The sequence below is a fragment of the Alosa alosa genome, chromosome 21 (genome assembly GCF_017589495.1).
Source record: "Alosa alosa isolate M-15738 ecotype Scorff River chromosome 21, AALO_Geno_1.1, whole genome shotgun sequence".
In the NCBI taxonomy this organism is placed as follows: Eukaryota; Metazoa; Chordata; class Actinopteri; order Clupeiformes; family Clupeidae; genus Alosa; species Alosa alosa.
Genome location: NC_063209.1, coordinates 724,273 through 747,507, shown reverse-complemented (window position 1 = coordinate 747,507; position 23,235 = coordinate 724,273). Strand labels below are relative to the sequence as shown.

The 23,235-nt window shown below is 38.4% G+C and overlaps 1 protein-coding gene across 1 annotated transcript; it reads left to right on the top strand.

The window, feature by feature from the left end:
- On the top strand, positions 1–22,415 carry stx18 (syntaxin 18). The gene is made up of 11 exons (XM_048231408.1): positions 1–224; positions 6,274–6,341; positions 7,089–7,204; positions 10,143–10,220; positions 10,965–11,031; positions 11,420–11,514; positions 14,811–14,902; positions 15,791–15,849; positions 21,374–21,443; positions 22,040–22,120; positions 22,210–22,415. Exons 1-11 carry the CDS (start codon positions 72–74, stop codon positions 22,303–22,305), a joined length of 975 nt encoding a protein of 324 aa, XP_048087365.1. The 5' UTR covers positions 1–71; the 3' UTR covers positions 22,306–22,415.
- The last annotated feature ends 820 nt before the right edge of the window (positions 22,416–23,235 follow it).

The following is a 23,235-nucleotide window of genomic DNA, read 5'->3' as shown; positions in this document are numbered from 1 at the left end:
GAAGTTAAGGAGGTGCGACTGGAAGTTGGTCCACTTTGATATGACGGTTCTCTTTTACTAGCTTATTTGCAATGGCTGTGGATATTACATTATTGTTCAAAGCTAGTGTCAAAACTGTGAAAACGCGTAATAAAGCAATAGGTCTTGCTTTTGAATCACAGAAAGAGGAAATACTCAAGAGAAGTCGCCCCATCAATGGATTTTCATCCAAAGCTAAGGAGGTGGTGAGTATCCATCAGATACGTCACGACAATTTCACGTTACCTACCCAGTTTACTAAGTAATCGTAAGCAAAAAGCAAACGTAATTGATTGAGAATTGAGGAACTTGTTAAGTAAACTCAGCACAAGTCATTGCATATAAACCAAAACAGACTGCGTAACTTTTTAACAACATGATGTCATAATCAAAAACGTGGACCCAGTGACAATTCTGAAGACACCGTAGGACACAACTCCGAGATCAATTCACTGCAAGGACCTAGACTATTTCATGTAGAAGCCTAGCTGTCAGCAAATTAGTCAAATTACTACGTGAAGTTTCCAGGACCAACATTCTTCCATAACATTCCAGTAGGGCCTATAATTAAACAAATATTAACAGAACGTCTTCTAAAACATAATGTAGAATAGATGTTTCATGGTGGGTGCCTGGGTGGCATGAAGTGAGTGTCAAGGAAATATCCAATTAATTCATTTTAATAGGCCTATATGAAAGAAAAGCTCTAAAAATAATGGTAATGACTATTACTAGACCATTGCCAAATAATGATTGTGACTGAATGAAATGCTTTATTTTTAGGAATGCTTACTAAACCATACTCAGAACAGTTTTGGCAGTACCTACAGGGCTGTAGTCAAGACTGTCTTTTATATGTCGAGTCCAAGCCAGGACTAGTCGAGACATATAGTCAAAAGAGATTCAAGTCCAAGACAAAGCCGAGTCCAAAGTTTTTGAGTCAAGTCAAGACTAATCCAAAATGAGAGTCAAGGCTGAAAAAAGCTCATTCTCAACATGACTTACCTATGTAATTGTTTTCTGAACTACTTTTTACACTGTTAGGTTTAGGTTAGGTACTTATATTTATGAGTATGGTATATAATCACCACAGGATATACTTATAGGCTCAGGTGAGCTTCAATACATTTTTACATGATACATGATCATATAAATTAGAATACACGTTTGGCTCTGCCCGGGCATATACAGCATACAAAAGGCATTTTCATCATAGCCACAACCCCCCTCCAAGCCTAATTACAGGTTCTTCAGAAACATTGAAAGACCTGGTGGTCTTCTGGATGGGATCATCTGTCCTCCCAGAACACATGTATGTTGAGTTGTTGGCAGGGTCAATGCCAACTGTATCAACATGCATGTCAACCTTGAAACTCCCTGTAGGGAGCAGAACATACAACATCTTTAAAGAATCTATGGATGTAGCACTGAAGTCAAGCCATTTCAGTTTTGGCTTGATCTAGCATTCACATCCTTCCAGTTTTCTGCAAGTTCAGTGCAGTATAGTCCAACAATTTCCAGAGAGTTCCAGACCCAGTTGTTTATCCAATGAATAAACTATGCAGTGAGTAAAACTGTATGCCAATTGCTGTTTTTCCTAGTTATTAAAATATATTTAACAACTACAATGTGTGCACGATATGCAATAGACAGAAAAATTGTGATTTTGTTTCTTAACACCAACTTGCTCTGGTAAGAATCAATGTATGTAAGTTGCTTTGGATAAAATGTCAGCCAAATGAATAAATGAGGGTTAGAATAAAATGATTTATTAATGTTGACATGGCAGGGTATCCCAGCATAAGAATAACATTTAAAACAGTGCCATTTTAAATGTGTTGAATAGGAAAGGGAAAAAGCCCAAAATGTTGATGTTTAGTTATTTTCTATATTTTTTTACTTTTTTGTAGTTTTTTAATAGGCTACACTTTTTGCCTCTCTCCAAATTATGTGCATCGACGATCGCTCTCCGACTGCGAGTTTTTGTCGGTCGGTGGGTAAAGTTTGCCTTGCAAAGCAGTTCCTGCGCAACTTCATTGTTTTCCTGGCCACAAACCCAGGAAGATCATTAAAGTGTAGTTTCACCAAATGGCAGGTCAGCACTTATTTTAAGTTTTCCAAATTTGCACCGACAATAGGCTATCTTTGCTGGTGAGCTTTCAATTAATGGGCCTTGGCTATTTCAGGATTTCCTAACATTAGAATTAAGGTCTAATGGATAGGCTATAGGCCACTTCTAATTTTGGATGCTCTCTTAATGGTGTTTAAAACACATTTTTATTTAGGGATACCAGGCAAGCCTGATGCTTTTTCTCTACGAAGCTCCCCTACCGGGTCTGTGCGCGTGCGATACGTAATGCGAGCCTTTATTTTTCGGTCTGAAGCTCTTTTCCTTTTCTTTGCATCTTCCGTCAAGGGTTTTCGCTGCTTTTTCGCCGGCTCTACCAATACACACCCGTTTGCAACAATCGCTAGCGTTTCGTTAGCCTGCCTCTGTGCTGGGGATGCAGGATGTAAACTGATCCTGCTTCTCACGATGTCTGAGACTTTGAGAGACTGAAGGTCAGCGGGTAGGATACACCAAACTTGCAAGTGGGATATTCTTCCTACAGGCAGTAGGGGTGGCGAGAGAGTCTTCATTCGCCCTGTAATGAGTCATTTAACCATATACCGACTTACGAAGATGATTAATTAACACGAAAAAATGTTGCCTGGTGCCCCTTTAATAATTGCCAGATGATATGTGATGCTTCACATCTTATCATAAACGTGGAGGTGAAATTTATGGCCTGGGCCAGTACACGATGCCAGGATGTACCGGGAATCTAGCGACACATTTCAACAGGGTGCGTTAGGCCTATACCTTACTGGAATATCATCAGATCCACTACAGACTAATTCATGAGTAGGCTGTAACTTAATGTTATATGTGCAATTACAGGAGAACTTGATGGGTACTCGGGGATAGAGGATACCCATGCCTTCTGACATTCATCACCCCAGCTTACCTTGATTCCAATGCTGGAGTGCAAAACATGTGTTAAAATAGAAAATGACATTTAAAGAAAGCACCATTCAAAGCAGTCAATACGTAATGTCCACTGAATTATTTAATATATTGTGCTTTTGACATTAATAGGCTATCCTAAACGTACGCATTTACACGGTCAGTTAGGCTATTCTCTGCCAAGCAAGGTCTCGTTCCTTGGCAGATGCTGAAGTATTGCTCTTTTTTTTTTATTACAGCTCTCTCCACCTCGTAAGCCTCGAGGAGAACTTGTTACTCCGCCTCTGAAAAATACGGTGCTCTAATTGGTAACCGGTGTTTTTGAACCGACAGCTCGGGTTTACTCGCCACAGGTTCAGACAACCCAGAGGTTAAGTTTTATCTCAGTGTTTGTTAAACCTCCTTTCTGAAATACCCCCAGATCTCTTAAATTGATGGTACACGGGGCAATGTTGCCAGGAAATGTTGCGGTGGTTTTGTTAACAAAGTTATTTGTCTGTTGCCCTCATTAGTTCCCAGCAACATTGCCCAAAAAATTGCCCCGTGTATCAGGACCACTGGCTGTATTAATAATGATTAGTGGATATAAGCTTACCTCAAGCGATGATTGCTGGATGAACTGAGATTCATGATTTGGCTAGCCAAACCTGAGCATCGCCATTGGCTATTAAAGAAGAAGTGCTAGAACAGTACTCGTACTTGCAAAAAATGTACTTGTGCGATTCGTAATGGCAGAATAGATTTGTAATTGAAAGACAGTAACTGTGGAAGGTTTAGTACCTGTGGAATATATTTGTCAGTGAAGGACATATCGGTAATACTAAAAATTGTCCATGTTATTTTTTTGTAAAGTCACAAATCTGTTTTACAGTTACAAATCCTGATACACACACACACAATGCAGATGAGACACTTCTCATCCCTAAAGTGGTGCAAAAGTCTGTGCACCTGCAGAAAAGATTTGTAACTGTAGAATTATAGAACTTTTTGTGTGTAGAATAGTGATTTGTAATTGTAGAATATTTTTGTAATGGTAAAATATTTGTCACTGTAGGATGATTTATCTGTAAAACCGATCCGTACCTGTAGAATAAATTTGTTAAGTGTAGGGTTTGTAACATCGACAGATCATTTTTACAGTTACAAATAATTTCTACAGTTTCAAAATATGATGCACACGTACAACACATTTGAGCCTAATTTGCTTCCATAGACTTCTCAATTTAGAATCAACAACATCTTGACATCATATTTGACATGAATCGGATGAATCGTCTAGGAGAAGTATGTCAAAATTGATCATGTCACAACACACAAAATCCCAAATATCTCACTTCCTGTTGGGTGTGGCTGATGCAATGTACAAATGAAAGTGGTTCATCTTACGGAGTTACAAACACGTACCAAATTTGGTGTGTGTAGCTGAAACTATATGCCAACCACAGTGCGTCAAATCCGTTCATGTGCACAACGCACAAAATCCCAAATATCTCACTTCCTGTTGGGTGTGGCTAATGCAATGTACATGTGAAAGTTGTTCGTCTTGGGTAGTTACACGCACCTACCAAATTTGGTGTGCAGAGCTGAAAGTATTATGTCAACCACGAGACTAAGTGACAAGGGGGCACTACGGAGTCCATAGGCCACACCCGGGGCCAAGCCTTTGTCCATGACAGATTTATCGCTCACCTGTTGTTTGTGCCAAATTTCATGAGATTTTCGTCCATGGGAACCACCTCAAAAAAGGCATAGCGCGGCAGGATACCGCCAACTATAATAATAATAATCCTCCTAACAATAGGGCCTTGCGCTTTCGGTGCTCGGGCCCTAATAATCCTTACAGAAACAATAGGGCTTTGCACCTTATAATAATAATAACATAATTATTATTATTATTATCCCCTTAGCCCATCGGCAAGAGTCAAGACATGATATCAAAACATTCTGTTCTTGGTAGGCTAAACTAGTGGAAAACATTTCTGTAAAACAAATCTTGTAGCCAGAAAAGAAGGGAACATAAATGGAGGGTACAAAATACAAAAAAAGGAGCCAAAAAACGCAAATAAGTTATATGGTTCTTGACCTAATGAAAGGGGCCCGGTGCATGATGTTGATCCCTGGCCCAGAATAGCTTAATGCTTAATGTAAGTTGCTTCGTACAACCTGTTCATTCTCATCTGTGTGGCGCTCCGTTGCATTTTCAATTATCAGATTTTGAGGGTTCTAAAATATGACAATAAGCATTGCTGCACTGAATCCTTTTTCCGTAAATGTTTTTCCCACTGGGGATAAAATAATTAAGTAGAGGCAGGGATAACAAGACCAGAAGTAGGGAAATGCCACGGCAAATTGCACCCTGCAGGTAACCAAAGTCCTTTTAGGCAAGTTCCTCCACTCGGCAGCCATATTGCAACGCTTTTTGGGCACTCATCGGGCATCCGTTTCGGCAGAAATGCGTGTGCGCAAGGCTTCACGACACCAATCTTGCGCCAGCGGCGAGATCACAACACATTATTGGCAGGATGTCTCCACAACACACCACATTATTGGCTCAATGTATTCACAATGGATTTTCTGTTCCAAAATGATGACTAAAACATTGACTAAAATTAAACTAAAATTAAAACTGATGAACACTGTCTAAAATTAGACTAAAATTGAAAGTTCCACTTCCACTGATGAAATCCAAAAGTAAACCAAAGTGAGACAAGAAGACTAAAATGTGACTTCAAACCAACTGCAATTTGGTTGGTAAATCTACGAGTATTACGGCCACACATGAAGAAAACAAATATTTTGCCATGACGAGATTAAACTCGACATGTTGAGAATAAAGTTGAAATATCATGAGTTATCATGAGTTCGTTGAAATATCATGAGTTACCTATTTGAAGTAGCTGCTAGGCCTATTATTCATGATTGTCACATATTGTGTGTTAGTGTAGGCTACATGGCTTAAACTGTAGGCTATGTTTAAACTTTATTTCGAGATTAAAGTCGACATGACATTTCAACTTTTTTCTCGAAATGTTAAGTTTAATGTCGACATGTCGAGTTTAATCTCGTCATGGCAAAAATACTTGTTTTCTTCATGTGTGGCCCTAATACTCCGTCGGATAAATCAGTAGCATGACCATTTTTTCTCTTCTACAAATTTTGTTAAACATTAATTTGTCATCTTGTTATTCGTTGAAAATTCCAAATAAACAAGTGATATATAAGGCTTTTTATGTTTTTGATTTCCATAGATTTCAAATATCACAAAACTGAAAGACTTCCTGCTGCAACACAGAAAGGACTATGTGAACCTGGGCAGGTAAGTTTGTTTATTATCTTTGGACATAATTATGTGATTTCCAGAGTAGGAATTTTTGGATGGCCACGGCGCCCATGTTCGTTGCCCCTGCTCTGGTAGCAGCAGATATGATAGAAGCTTTTAGCTGGGTAGGCTTGCAGACTATGTTACTTTACAGTCTTCTGTAAAGTACTATCCTAGCCACTGTTCTGAAATCCAAGATGCTCCTTCACAGCGCATAATAAAGACAGTGACTCCTGTTCAAGTGTCACAGTCTTCTTGAACTCCTATTTGCACAGAGAGCTAATGGGCTCATAGACTCCAGAGATGTTCTATGCATGTAGGATACAACAGTGCAGTTAACTGCGCAAGTTTTATGTAAGTTTTGAAAATTATAGAACATGATAAATGTGCCAAATTATCACAGTTCACTGCGTATTGAACTGTAGGGGGCGTACCGTCCGATCTGGGAATATATTGTGTACCAAAAAAAGTTAAACTTCTCAGAAGAAAAGCACCCAACGTCGAGTGCTTTTTTGACAGCTGACTAATTATAAGCTGAGTAATGAGACATTCTTAACCCATAAGAACCAGCAGAAATGGAGACGGTAGCACTGAAGTAACTTATTACGATAGACTTTGAGCACAATGAGCTATATGGTATGGGAGTTAAACTGTATCGCCATTTTCACGCTAGGTTATGTCATGTGATTTTCTCCTGTTGTTACCTTTAATATGGTTATACATTGGTGTGCTCATCTTTTTCAGCCTTATCTCATCAGATTTAACCCGCATGACAGACACTGAGAGGGATCAGATTGATCAAGATGCTCAGATCTTTATAAGGACCTGTTCTGATGCTATTAAACAGCTACGAATGGAGGGTAAGACTCCAAAGTAGATGTAAAAAAAAATAATTGTTTGTATGAATTACAGTTGACTAAAAGTTGACTAAAAAGAGGAATATAAAATCATCTTTTGGGAATTGATCTTAATGCCTTAAGCCAGTGGTCACCAACCTTTTTGAGCCCAAGATCCCTGACCTTGGCCTTGAACAAAGGCAAGATCTACCTCGAAGCGTCAAAAGAGAATCAAAACCAAAATGCTTCCAATTTAAGGCCTTTTAATTAGGCAAATGTATCAGGTCAAAAATATCACATCCTCCAACCCCTTATACAGGCGTCAATGATATAAAACTCTTAACATAGTCTTTACTTACATGATTTTGGTTTTGATTTTCTAATTGAAGTGTTTGTGACAACACATGTCATGATAAATTTGATAATGTTTGCGCACTCTAGAAAGTGAAAGTAACCAGGCCTACGATGCGCTCCGTGTCTGTAGCTGTCTATGCACGTCCGCAATGGATTACGTTCTTCAAATGGAGAACAAATTCCTGACCGTTCCTGATCGCTAAACTTTTGTTTTAATTTCCTGTCAGGTAGCAGTTGTAGAAGCACCTAGTATAATTTGACTTCAGCGGTGACAAGTCCTGTTGCAAGACAGAGAGAGCGCACCTGCAAAGTGCTGTTGTGCGCGTTTGTGTGTCTGCATGGGGTTACGTCAGAAGTTGGTCCGTCCGGTCCCGCATTCATGCCGCTCCATTTTTACATTAACGTTATCAGACAGCGATGTAAAATGTGTGCGGGAATTTCTCGCATTATGATGGCTAGAGTTGCGGGTCTTGAATAAATCATGCGCTATACCCGCAATCCCGCACTGAAATTTAGGCCTTGTAAATGTTGCCAAACATGCAGGAATTTGATGACTGTGGTTTTACTTTTCCTGTTATTCTCGGGATCTACTGGGTAAGTCCTAAAGATCTACAGGTTGATCGATATTGACGGGTTGGTGACCACTGCCTTAAGCCAAAAAGCGGAATTTTAATTTCATCTGACAATTATAGACTACACTTCCAGACGAAGTCACAGTACCATTCAGTTACACCTGCCGTTTACATTGGTAATTAAATGACTGGACAGGCTTTTACCTGGCATGCCCTCTAAATAATCTATTAGCAGTGAGATCACTTTTGAAGATGTTTTGGGGGACTTGGTGACCCCAAGATGATACCTTTTTCTGTAACTCTCCAACAGAGGTTCTTGTGGATTTGCCTATCTTACCATCCTCCATACTGTACGTGGGGGCAAGATAACCATGGGTCTTTGTCCAAGCATGTTTGTCACATTTCCAGTTGATTAGAACCTTTCAATCATTGTTTTAGCTGTAAATATAGGCATTTTCAACAAAGTATTTTGTTTTTATAGATATTCCCTGACTTACAAATGTCAACACACTTTCTTTTTATATAAATTTAGTGAATTATCTTGTCTTTCCAATGTTGAAAAATGAATAGAGGATTTAGCCTCTGTGTCACTTTATTTTTATACCTTAGTGCAGGGGTGGCGAACCTGCAGCTCTTTGCCTCCTCTCGTGCGGCTGCTCAACTGATGTTCTCACTTCTCCTTGGATTTAAGGATAAATAGCCTATTATTTCTGGTAAATGAAAATGCTTTTCATAAGTTGATAGTACTGCCAATAGTTAGGCTGCAATGTTTAAATTAAAATAATTTTACCGTCATGTTATGGATAGGAATCTAGCCCAAAAAGAAGCAGACTTTGTTTCTTTAGCCAGGTGTAATGATACTGTTGCAATTAGGAAAACCCTGACGCTAAGCATAAATAGAAAGCGGAACACGGACATTCAAAAGGATGATTCATCTTTTTGTAGGCTAGCATAGCCTTTCTGGTTAATATGTCAACGTAACCTAAATAACACCATTAAAAAACGTGTTCTACACGTTAGTTTGGTACATGGTATGCCAGACTTAACTGATGCATAAAGCTTCCAACCTGAACATTTCCCAAAGGCACTGACCTTTGCAAGTACAAGGTAAAGGTAGGCTATATAGACGTCAGTCAGAGAAGCAGACTCGTTTTCTTTTTGTTTATTTTCTTTTAAAAAATTTACTGAACACTAGACGGAACATTTGACGGTCACATTGGCAGCATATCAGTTGTTACATTGGAGCATTTCTCATGCTAATAAGTCATTCAGTGAGGGGAAATTTGTGATGTGTGTCAGATATCTTTGTTGCTTGCTACTCATTTCTGAAAACGATAATTTGTAGCATGAACTACTTCTGAAAGTTCACAGACACTCTGATTAACTTAAATAAGTTGAAATTAGATGGGAAAGTCCTTCTGTTAGGTTTTATATATAAGATTTGTCTAGGGTAGGGGTGCCAATAATTGTGAGCAACGTGTTTTCGTTAAAAATAATTATTTCTTTACGAGATTTCCCTTTTTCTCAGAATAAATTTGCTTTCCTTCAAGGGTGGATTTTTCCTTGTTTTCATTTTGAGAGTACAATAAATCACCAAAAGATTATTTTTTATACCTGTTTTTAGTCAACTTTACCAAAGGTGGCAATAATTCTGGAGGGTACTGTACACTCAGTCAACATAGAAAAACATGAGATAATAAATAAGGACCAAATACACATATTCAAAATGTAGATCAAAGCAATTTCATGACCATAAAGGGAGTTATTTCATGAAATAAACATGTATAACATATATCATTTTGGGTACAGAGATTTTTTTAGTGGGTACAGAGAGTTTTTAGTGGTGACTGAAGTGGGTCTTATGCTGTGCTGTATAAAATGTAAGATTTTGTGATATGAGCACAATTCTGACCAACAATTTCCCTTGAATTATTGAAGCACTCTATTCATTCAGTGTATAAATGAGTCAGGCATGAATATTCTTATTGTGTACTACATGACTGTGTCCTTGTGTGTTTGTTTCTTTGTGTGTGCAGCTGAGAGACAAGTCATTTCACTACAGATTAAGGAGCATCATGGTGCCATGCTAGACCTTGTAGAAGTGTACCTGAAAGGTGTGGTCAGAATTTTTTTTTTGTTTTTGTTTTTTTTTTCTTGGTTGAATTTCATATTGTGATGCTGTGTTTAGAACATCAATTATTTTTCCGATAATTTCACACCTACAAAGCAGTTCCAGTTTTTTGCCTGCATTACGCTTGTATATCAATTCGCCAAACTCCTTGAAAAATTTAAATGAAGTGTCACGTTGCAACAGAGCTACAAATTAGTGATCTGACAGATGTTCAGAGCATGGTGACATTGGGACATACTGTATGACTCAGGTGGCATTTAGCTCAGTTGCACTGCAGTAGACTAAGTAAAACAGCAATTTTACAAGCTAAGGTCCAACAGAATCCAGGGATATGCCCACTTGACAATGAGAAAGATGGAACTAACGACTGGCCTTTGGCCATAGTAACCATCCATTTAGAACTACTAGCGACAGTTTGTCCTGCAAGTTGAGAAATTAGTTGGCATGTGGTTGAAAGAAATAGTTCTACAAACAAGACAGTTTTAGTGATTTAAAAATGGGAAATTATAGCTGCAAATTAACACAACACAAGTGGCAACAGTTGTATAAGTGGGATAATGGACTCCACGGCATTTGGTTATCTGTACATCGAGGCTGCATTACCACCATGAACATGCATTATTTTTCTGATAACCGAAAGCCATGTCGTCCATTATCTCTTACAGAAACTATATTAAAATGTGGCTTATTTGAATTTTTGTTCACATAATATTTTATTCTGTAACAGGTGTGTGCAAACTGTATTCAGAACAGAGGGCTATACGAGTAAAACGAGTTGTAGACAAGAAGCGACTGTAAGTGGGAGTGCATACTTTTATTATAATAAGACAGGAAGGCATGAAATCTATCAAGCGTCAACTAGCAGATTAATTTATTACATTGCAGTGCTAAGACTGCAGGGAGCCTACTGTATACCATTGTTTCTTCCTTATGATAATGTATTGTTCACTAGTTTTTCTTGAAATATGGTAGAACAACAAGTGTTTTACATGTCCATATACCATTGAAATGAATGTGAAGATTTTCCAAAACTAATACCTGTAAAACATGTTTCAAATCATAGGAAACTCCTGCATATTTCAAGTATTCAAAAATGTTTCTCACTTAAGTCTCTTAAAGTCTTATGATTTTAATATTATTTTTTTGTAATCCAAAAAACTTGCTGACTGGAACTTTTTCCAGTTCAAGGCTTGAACCTGAGCACCAAAGTAAGGTGAAGACTCCTCCAGAGCAGACCATGCAGAAAGCACAGAAAGAGGATAGCAGTGGTACAGCAGGTAAACAGAAACACACAGCGTGATTAATTCTAAAATGTCAGCTGACAGAGATTCAAAATCCATCGGGTTTTTTTTTCTTCCCAATGTGTTTATTGGACTTTTATTTTTGAAAGAGAACAACGTTACAACATTGGTCAAAAATAATGATAAAGCGATGTTTTGTGAGTTTTTCCCCCGCTATTATATTTTCGCAACGTCTTTGAGACATTCTACTTAATGGATTGGAAAACCACTTTGTTTATAGCGTAACCCCCTTTCGATAGACACCAGTGGCACCTCTGGACAACGAGGGTAAGTCTGTTAAAGTTAGTCATTTCCCAGGGGTGCTTCAGTGGCATGGATCCGGGCACCATACAAAGAACGAGACATATGTGCTGCTAAGCATGCACAGACACCCAAACACACATAGATACACAAGCACACCAGTCGACATGCACCCATTAGAAGCCTACATAGAGCTTCTGTGCATACATATAGACCACATACATACATAAAGACTGCATACATGTAAAAGACAACATACATACATGTAAGACCATAGACCTACAATGACCTGCAGGCCCCTAATGACCTGCAGACCTGATGATTAAAAAAAAAAAGAAATGCACTAAGGCATTATAGTGTTCATGATTTCAAGTCACTGATACAGACATGTTATTGTATTTTCTTTGGAAAAGAAGGTATGCTGAAGAAGATTTTACACAGCTTTGAGTCTCTTGTCATATGAAAGAAAATCTTAGCAAAAAAGAATGGATCTAATGTACCACAAAAAAAGGGTCATTCTGTGACAAATCAGACAAAATTCAGGAAAATGGTTGTTTTACTGTCTCAGATTTTACTAAAAGTTTGTCTACCTAATATTTAGGTCCCAAAACTTAGACCTGTAATTTTTTTTTGTTAAATTCCAATGTTTTCATACATTTTTTCACCCGTCATATTGTATACATTTTACACTCTCAGAAATGCCTCTTGGAGGCCATGTTTGGGCATTAATATCTTGAAAAGTATTATTCCTAGCCTGCCCAAACTCTGTAGGGTGGTGTTGTGTACACATAATTAACAATACCCATTTATCTACATGTACACACTGCTAGGAAAAAGTAAGGGGACTATTATGAAGATAGAGTCTAGCAGTGTTGGTTGTTATAGAAACAGCTGCGTGATGTTAGGTGTGTGCGCATGCAATGAAGTGTGAGTGAACAAGTTGAGAAAAAGTGTAATACGCATTCCGTGTGTCTCTGCTCCTTCCTAAACATAATAGGTGGAAGACAGACATGTTCTCGGTATGATTGGACAGTTAAAAGTTTTAGTTGCAAAACTGGTGATATTGAGGGTCATGTATTTTTGAGGGTCTTGTTTTTTTTTATCCATTTGGCACCAATCATTGCTTTGTCTGTAAATACAATACTTCATTAATGTTGAGACAATATTGAAGTCTCTACAACAAATGCACATGAAAATATTAAGGATAAAAGTATGTGTGATTTGTATTTTTGGTAGTGTTCATAGGACTAAAATGCTATGTGGGGTAGCTAGTAGGAACATGAAAATCAACATGGGGATAGCTCAGTTTCTAGTAATTTCATGTATAAAGTGCAAATGATGTACCGTATTTTCCGGACTATAAGTCGCTCCAGAGTATAAGTCGCATTAGTCAAAAAATGCCTCATGAAGAGGAAAAAAACATATAAGTCGCATTTATTTAGAAATTTATTTCACAAAATCCAAGACCAAGAATAGAAAGATTATGTAACTGGAAACATAGAGGCCAAAAAGATAATTCTACCGGGAATCTTAATCAAGCTGAGGCGAACTGGGCGATAAGGAAGGTGGCCCGACGGTAATTGTAATGCAATTTACAAAAGATTCACTGAACAAAAATGCTGATGTGGTACATGAAAATTTAGCTAAACATGTGGAGAATGCAATGCAATCAAGCATTTTGGGCAATGTGGAGGGACAAGCCAGCAGCAGAGCAAATGCTCGCCAGGCTACCTCTGAGAGAGCGAGAGCGAAAACAAGATGCATGTTTAAAATAACATTTTGAGTGCGTGTCAAATGTCGAGTTAAATCGAAACAATGTAGGCAATTATTACCCCGGCTTATTTGGGGGCCGGCCTTTATTCATAAATAGAATCCCGGCCTGTAAATTTGAGGATTTACGGTATTCATGTGGGTTTTAGGCATAGTGCAAGCCCTAATCTCTGACTGAAAGTGGGCAGAACTTGTGCATTTATATAACAATATTTAATACATTTTCCCAGTGGTGACACCCCGAACCCCCTCTAACTTTTGGGCTTAAGTACAAAAAAATGTCTGACCTGTCGCAAGTTCACCAAGCTCCCGATCTCATTCCACAAGCCTAGAGTGCCGTCTCGCGGCTGTAGACGGTAATGTTTCATGTAGGGTTCATGTCAATTCATACTAACTAACAGTCCCAAACTATGAAAAACGTACGACGTATATACATACATACATAAATACATTTGGTTACATTGTATACCTATGGGTTTTCGTTCTTGGCCCTGAAGCAAAACAATGATTTTGACTCGGTGTGGAGAGAATATTGGTACAGCATTGGTACAGCATCAATAACATATACTGTAGTTTGTAGAGAAAAAAATAATGATTGATACCAAAAGCGTACAAAAACAAGTTTATACTATCCTTAATGTCACTGGCCCTTTTTTACTCTATAAGGGCCTAAATCTAGGCCCTTATAAAAAAATCAATGAGAATGCTGTACAAATTTGTAATTGTTCAGTCACACTAAGAATATGTTTGTCTTCCACCCTACACAGTTTGGGCTGGCTATGAATAATACTTTTCATTATATTACTGCCCAAACATTGCTTACCTGACAATGTGTTTAGGCTGTAAAACTGAAGTCATTTCAAGGGCTGAAAATAATATGAAGACGTAGAATTTGAACAGAAATATTATAGGTTGTCGGAATAAGGTAAGGTAATAAGGTAAATGCATAAATTTACCGACAGAACGGTTCGACAGATATGCGAATAACACACAAACACAGACAGACAGACGTTCCTGTTATTTATAGATAGATGTAGTGTTCATACGATAAGTTGATTTGGACAAAAGCATCTGTCAATACCATACCATCATAACATAAACATCCAATTAACGATATTCTTCCTGTGGCAGATATAAATGCATATAGCAATTACTTTTGTCACACATAATAGACCTTTCATGCCCTATAGTACAATTTATGTAACTAATATTTTCAGAACAAATTTAGTGAATGCTTGTCCTCTTTACCTATTCACTTTCAGAGAAGACAGTGACCGAAATGCCAGGAAGCAGTGCACCTTTATGGGAAGACAGCAAAACAGATGATGAGCTTTCTCCTGAAGAGATACAGATGGTACAGAACTGTTTTTATCAAGTCATTCTGGAAAACAACTATGCAATTTCTTAGTCTGTTAGCCATGTAACATTGAATTGCTTCAGAAGCTTATTTGTTATTATTACCTCCCTACCTGCCATGGAGTTATGTTTTTATATGTGTCCATTGGTGGATAGGTGTGGCATGAGCTAAGAAAGAACCCATTGAATTATGGAGCACATGCTGCTTACAGACATTTAGTTTCCCTTTCAGCTAGTTTTTTTTTACAAATGTAACAAATGTATCTTTGCTTCTGCTAATGTTGCAGTATACGGCACTCAAAGGCATCCTCTTGAGTTTAATTTCACTTTTTAAAATTTAACCGATTCTTCATGAACCTTTGTCCATGCTACACATTTCTGCCAAGTTTCATTAAAAGCAGGCCAGTAGTCACACACACACAAACTAACCAATAATTACATAGTTACAATAATTACAACAACATAACATAGTGTGAATGCTTAAAATGTGAAACTTTATTTCTCACATAAATCATAATAAATGCATAGTTTAGTAATGCATGAATGAATTCTAAAAAATAATAGGGGTGTGCAAAAATTATTCACATTTGTATTGTGATTCAAGCTGTACCAATAAAAAATTGATTCATAGAATTCCAAAAATCGATTTTGTAACGGTATTTAAACTATCGTCGCTGCGTCGATTTCGTACTCTTGACTCCTTTTTCAAATTCGAATTTGAAAAAGAAAAAGGAAATTTGAAATGCGAGATTATAATATTGAATTAGAGTGTCCAATTATTTATTTCAATTATGAATTTTCAAAAAGATTATGCAATTCCATCATTCATTCACATATTCATTAATGTACTTTGCAATTGAATTTCTAATATAAGCCTTTTTCTCAGTTTGAGCAGGAAAATCAGAGATTGGTCAGTGAAATGAGCAGTCTGGTGGATGAAGTCAGGTAGGCCTTGCTTTCTTTTCCATTTTCAGTTAATTAGGGCACGAGTACCAGAGATGCAGGCTGTGTCCTGCACCAAAGGTGTGAAGCTCTATTGTTTCCGTAAGGATTGTTATTCAAATGTTTTGGGTCTAAGCACCAGAGATGCAGGCCATAGGCTTTAGTCCAGTCAATCTAGCTCAAAAAGGCCCAACCCAAAACAAATTGCAATAGTAATGGTTCATAGTTTTTATTGGTCCCAATACCCTCCTATATCATTATTTAAGACTAGAAATGCATTTCCTGAAGGAAATACCAGTGCATGCAAAGTGGTTGCTAGGATGTTGCTATGTTTTTTGGAGTGGTTGCAAGGGTGTGCCTAGGATCAATAATTAAAAGGAAAAAGACATAGAGAAAGTAAGCATATTGAAACGTTATATAATTTGTACAAATTGTTTTGTCATTTTTAAAACATTCATAACTTTAGGACATAAGACAGGCAATAAAAACTTAATTGAAGAGACCTCTACAAATAACTATTTCTTACACCTTGAGGTGTCTGGAAAAAATGTCTTCAGATTATCTCGCACCAACATTGCTGGCTAAGCCGCCCGTGAGGCACAACATTGCTGTATTTAGGAAGCACTTGTCACCTATGTGCGTAATAACAATATATAATATTTGAATAACCTACAGTTATTTCTCTAGGGCATAACATGAAAAGCGTCTGGTATTTCCAGCACGGTGTGCTAAGCAACAAGTCTCTAGCAGTACAATGTAACATTCTTTCATTAAACTGTGAATTTTGTGGGCTCCCTTTTATTTTCCTGTTTATTTCACTGCATTGTGTAGGCCAGTGTTTCCTAAACTTTTTTTCTGGGTACCCACTTTTTAAAAATGACAGACCATCGCGACCCAATTCACTTCAGATCTAATATGCAACCACCAATATTGCCCAAAACGTTGATGTTTTAGGCCAAAGGTACACAAACTTGTCAATGCCGGGCCCCCCAAACCATTCTGCAGTGCCATATCTGGGTGGTTGGATAGATAATAGCGCCTACTACTACAGTTCTAAATGATGTGAAATGAATAAATGTCAGAACAAGAGGCTTTTACGCAATAGCCGAAAGATGAATGAGCATTTAGGCTACTGTATAGTTCAGTTAGCGAGATGGAAAATGTGAGGAAAAGCGTTTAAAATGTCCATTTAAATTGTAGCCTAATTAAATGCACTGTTGTGCATTTTAAATCCGAAATGAGAAGGAATGTGAGAAGGCTGCTATGAGTGCATCTACAATTGAAACTATCTGCAGCCAATGACGCAAATTTAATAGCCTTATGTCCGGTCTATGGATGTCTGCCTTAGTTGTTAACAGCACGTGGAACTATACTCTCATTCAGGAGTAATAATCCAGTCAGTGTCGGTGATCATTATCAATAATACCGCTTCATGGCTCAGAGCTAGTTGATCTACAGACTGTCATCATTCTATAACACCTTCTTCGCACAGAAGATAGAGGAATAAAACATTTACTTATTAGGCTACCCACATCTGTTTACAAGTGTCATCCCAAAACTATCAACTAATATAAACAATAAAAAATAATAATAAAGAAACCCATATACCGGTATAGTAATAGGACTATCCAATAAATTGCAATATAACAAAAGTGGTGTAGAAGAGAAGGGGGGAGGGGCACACTACATATGTACTGTACCGTATAGAGCAACAACATCTACAAAAAAGGATGTCAAACTCCTCATTTAAACCAAATGGGGTCTGGGTGTTGAGGGCGTGTATGTGATATACTTCACGATGTAGAAGTAGCCGCTCATGGTCACAGCCTCTAGGGAGCCTTTCAGCCTTCTCTATGGCCATGTAACAAAGGGAACTGATGTTGTGCACACATTTCTTAAAATGTGCGGCGACAGGACTTCGCTCATCCCCGCATCATAATATTACTGCGGTGTTCACTGATGCGTGTACGTAGGGGTCTGCATGTCTTGCCAACGTAACCTAGACAACATGGACACTTAAGTAAACCACAAAGGTGGTTTTGCAGGTGATTGCACTGTGCACAGTTTCCACACCTATAATTGCCATCGGGGATGTTAATGAGACTGGTGTGTCAACTCGTAGGGATAAATGTTCTAACCGTTAGATCCTTGATGTTGGGGGGGCATTTAAAGACCAGTTTAGGTGGTTCTTTAAAAATGTTTGCCATCTGGGGTCATTCTACTATGTGCCAGTGTTTGTATATAATCCCTCTGAGTGCAGAGCCCATAGGCGAATATCTTGTAACACAGAAGGGGGGATTCGTCTTTTGTCTGCTGGCTTTGGGTTTAGGTTTGGGTTTAAGAGAATCCTCTTGGGAGATGGTGCTAAACCTCTCAGCGGTCGCCTCAACCCATTCACTTTTGTAACCCCTCTCCAGAAATCTATTCGTCAGATCAGCGGCCTGTGTGTCATAACTGGGTGTCTGAACTGCAAATGCGTCTAATCCTATGGAACTGGCTGATGGACAGACTTTTAAGTGTGTAGGGTGGAAACTGTCACCCCGTAGTAGAGTGTTCCTCTCAGTGGGTTTACGGTATAGGTCAGTGTGAAGGTTATGTTCATGTTTGATAACCATTGACATCCAGAAAACTGATTCTTTCTGGGTCAGATTCTAACGTGAAATTTAGATGCTTGTTGCTGGAGTTCACAAATTGATGAAAGTTCTCTAGGGTCTCTGCAGTGCCTAGCCAAATGAGAAAAATGTTTTCTATGTACATGTAGCGCTGATAGGTCAGAATGTTGCCAAAATATGGATTTGTTAGTGGATCAAGAATGAAGGTATTTTCAAAAAGACCCATACAGATTGGCATAATTAGGGGCCATCTTACTTCCCATAGCTGTTCCCTTTGTTTGTAAAAGTAGTCGCTCTTGAAGAGAAAATACTTATTGGTCAATACTACTGTATCTTTGTCAAATCAGCAATGCAAGCAGTGCCGAGTTTGTTCGTGGGAGACAATTGACCCAGGAAAAATGTAACAGCCTCTATCCCCCCATTATGTGGGATGTCCATGTATAGACTAGCAACATTTAAAGTGACTAAAAGACACTCGGTAGCTGGCAATTCTATGGTCTTAAGTTTGTTAATAAAGTCAATAGAATCTCTGGTCTAAGAAGGGAAAGACATAACCCATGGTTTCAGGCAGTGACCAATAAAGGTGGAAACGAGGTTAATGACCCAATGCTACTGACTATATGCCTACCCACAAGAGGGACTTGTGTACCTTAGGGAGAGTATAAATTACAGGAGTGATGGGGAAATTATTTTTCATGAATTCAAATTCATTTTTATTTAGTTCACCAGCATCAAACCAACTTTTTATAGCCTTAAAATGGGTGGTAGGGTCAGAGGGGAGCTTAGTGTAGAACGTATTGTCATTTAATAGTCTTTTAATTTCTGCCTCATACTCGGAGAGGTGCTGAATGACAATAGCCCCGTCCTTATCCACTGGGCGTACTATTGTGTTAACATCATTGCGTAACTCTGTAAGAGCTTTCCTTTCGACTTTGGGCATGTTGTTATACACCTTATACTCTTTTTGTTTTTAAGTGCAGATCTAACATCATGATCAACTAAACGGCAATAGGTGTCTAATGAAGCATTTCTGTACTTAGGGGGAATGTATGTGGACTTCTTCCTTAAAGTACAGTAGGTACCAGGTCTAGTGGGATAGTGGGATCAGGTCTGCTGCACTGTAGATAGGAATTGATGCAAATTGTCCTCCCACTGCAGCCTTGACTGATACTTTGTCTTAATAAAGGTCAACGCTGAAAAGCAACACTCACACAAGTAGGTGGAGGTGAAGGGGATTAGAATGTTAATAGCTTTTGCGGAGAGGCGAGGAAACTCGGTTACCACAGAAAGCCAAAAACGCAGAGGTGACATTTTAGTCATTATTTGCCTCAAATCCATATTGGAGTCCAAATCCATACAGTTCCTCCTGCAATGTCAGTCCATCACAGGGCGTCACAGGGAAAGAGAAAGGATATCTCACCCACTGATTTCCCATCATCTCCGCTCCAAAATACTCCCCGGACTGCTGATGCAACCCATTGAGATGCCCAACGACCACCTCCTGCCAACCTCGTCAAACACGGGCACAGCACAGGTCCAACTTTTTCCTGAATGCAGAAACCAGATCATGTGCCAGAAACCCATGGCAGTCTTTGCCCTGCAGTGAGCTGTTCAGGGTATTGATCCACTCAAATATATCAGACAGATATGCCAACATAGCATCCCTTTTCCCCTAAAGAGAGCCACCTGACCTCAGAATGTAGGAGCAGCTGTTGAAAGTGAGCGCCCATCTCATTGCAAAGGATGGAGAAGAGACGGGCGTTCAAGCTGCGTGACTTAATTAAATTTACAATTTTGACCACCTCATCCAAAACAGCTCGCAGCTCTTTGGGCATCTTCTTAGTCGCCAAGGCCTGGCAATGGATGATGTAGTGTTTCCAGACAGCAGCAGGGGCAACTGCCTGCACCTGTTTCACCAGACCGCTGTGACAGCCTGTCATTGCTCTTGCACCATCAGTGCAGATTCCACAACAGCGGCCCCAATCAATGTGATTCTCTTGCAAGAAATCGAAAAGAGTTCATCAGCTGTAGTGCAAAACTCCTCCTGGACACTGCTCTTTAATGTAGCATACATACACCATCAACTGAGTGCAGCTAGCGACGTTGGTAGACTCATCCAGCTGAATCGCAAACAAAAAAGGCTCTCACAAACACAAACACCTGTTCCTTCACATCACATGCCATATTTTAGATGCATCACTGGATGGTGTTATCAGACATTGGTATTACGTCTAGTTTGGCAGCAGCAGTTTCTCCCATCATGACTGAACACATCTTTAACAGCAGGGAGGAGTAACGTCTCACCAATGTTGTGAGGTTTACCTGCCTTAGCTATATGCAATGCAACGCAATATGATGCTTCAGTCGCCTTAGTATTGATTGTGCCAAAACTTTGAATTACTTTCTTCTGTGATCGCAATTCGTCCAGCTTTCTGTCAAAAAACTCGACTGGGGCCCCGGCCGTAGCGCGACTAGCGTCATTCCAGTGGCATAAACACATTGAAAGAATTTACTGATAATACATAACTGTCATTTGAACAAATGAAATATGGTATCACCAGATAGGATTTTCCGTTATTTACATATATATATATACACATATATACATATAAGGCACTATATACTGCATAGCACAACCTTAATTGATAATCTTGAGTATCTCCTTTTGAAAAATGCTTGTTTCAAACAGTTGGGAGCCTGTTCTATGTAGCCATGCATGCAGACATTATCTCAACTCCACTCTTTCACCCATGTGCCGTAAAAATGTAAAAAAGAAATTGGTACTGTACTTTATCTCATTGTCTTTGGTCATGCCACAAGCTACAAAGGTACCCCTAAGGTACTCCTAATAATGCCCCCCTCTCTCTCTCTCTCTCTGTCTCTCTTGCATTCTTTCTATTTTAATTTCACTGTAGGCAAATAGAGGGGAAAGTGGTAGAGATCTCTCGACTACAGGAAATATTTGCAGAGAAAGTTTTGCAACAGGTTAGTCAATACCTTGTTAGTCTGATAAAGTTACTATGCTTTGTTAAATATTTTATCATACATTATGGAAGCATTTTTCTTAATGAATGACTTTAATATCTCATTAATTCAGAAAAATGCTTTTTTTCTGAATAAACAAATAAACAGACATGTTTTTCCTGAATGAATACGTTTATAGTAATTAATAAAAGAAGCATACCTTTTTTACTGAATTAATAACATGAATAACAAGTCATGAATTCAGAAAACCACCCCTCAGCTCACGGGAGAGATTGCTCCAAAAAGCAAAGATTTTCCTTTTTTGCACTTAATTCAGTTTTACTTTATTGTTGGTGCAGATTGTGGAAAATACTAATGTCTTTTAGTAGTGTAGATAACATAAGTATAAACTTGTCAACTTGCACCGACACCTCAAGACCTTTTGACTGCTTTTCTGAATTAATAAGATAATACAGTCATTCAGTCAGAAGAACATGGCCAGGTTTTTTCAGTGAATGCAGTACGCTTCTGTATAAAATGCATTAATTTACTAAATACAACTTTTGAAAACATTACTGGAGAGAAAATGAAACACATCTAAATACATTTTCCCACAGGAAACCGAGATAGACAGTATCCACCAACTTGTTGTTGGTGCCACTGAACATGTAAAAGAAGGGAATGAGGATATCCGAGAAGTAAGAAATGCTTTCTCATAGAAAATAATAAAGAATAAGTAACAATTCAAATGTCTGCTTTAAAAATATATTTTTTTTTTATCACTCAGGCTATTAAAAACAATGCTGGCTTCCGTGTTTGGATCCTATTCTTCTTGGTGATGTGTTCCTTCTCACTCCTCTTCCTGGATTGGTATGACAGCTAATTTTATGTGTGCTTCTGAAGAACGACTCATCCAAATGTGCATGCTATCCAGTGCTATATATTCTTACTGAGACAACCACATGCTTGTAAAATAAATTTTTTTAAAGTAAACAAGATGTGTCTTTTTTTTTTTTCACAAAAAATCTGGCGGAAATGAGAAAAACTAAAACACATCTTTTTTTGTTTTTGTCACACTTGAGTTATGTTCACTTATTGACAAGGAAAGTTGGCCAGGGTGCTTTTTCAATTTTAAAAACCACTGGCAGTATAATCAGTTGAGGGATTTTTTCAGGTTGATTTTAAAACTGAATTTATACTTCATCTTGTCTTCATCACGTCCACTATTTCCCTAACAAGAAAAGCAAGGGTTTTCATGCTTGGGTGCGTTTTGTACAGGTAGCCTAAATAGAGGGGACTTCACCGCCTCATCTGTCACAAAACGTTTACACTGACATTAATATTCCGAATATCGACCGTATTCAGAAAAAAACAATATTACGAATAGGAGTTGTTAATACAATATTCTGTTCATATTCCCATTTACATGTCACGCAGCATATTCTGATTAATAACGGCTCTACCAAAGTTCTAAATGTTTCTTCCGTGAATGTTTCCACTGTGTGCGTTTAAATACCTGTAACTATTGTTACATTGTGTTTGTTACATATTTGTGCTGACATTGCCAGTGGTATTTCTTTCTGTAAATGTTATGGTATTTAGCCCACCAATAATTTGTTCACTCTTTCCTGATTTACCCCCCATTAATAGTGGGTGTTCCGAGCACTGCCATGATGCGTTCAATGTGTCCTAATCAACCGTTACATCCTACTCCGTAAGAACCAGTGTGAGTAGCTGAGAAGTTTCAAAACGTAGCGTAGGCTACCGACATGCCGGTTTTCCGCTTGGGCCTGCAGGTGAAGCCCACACCGCG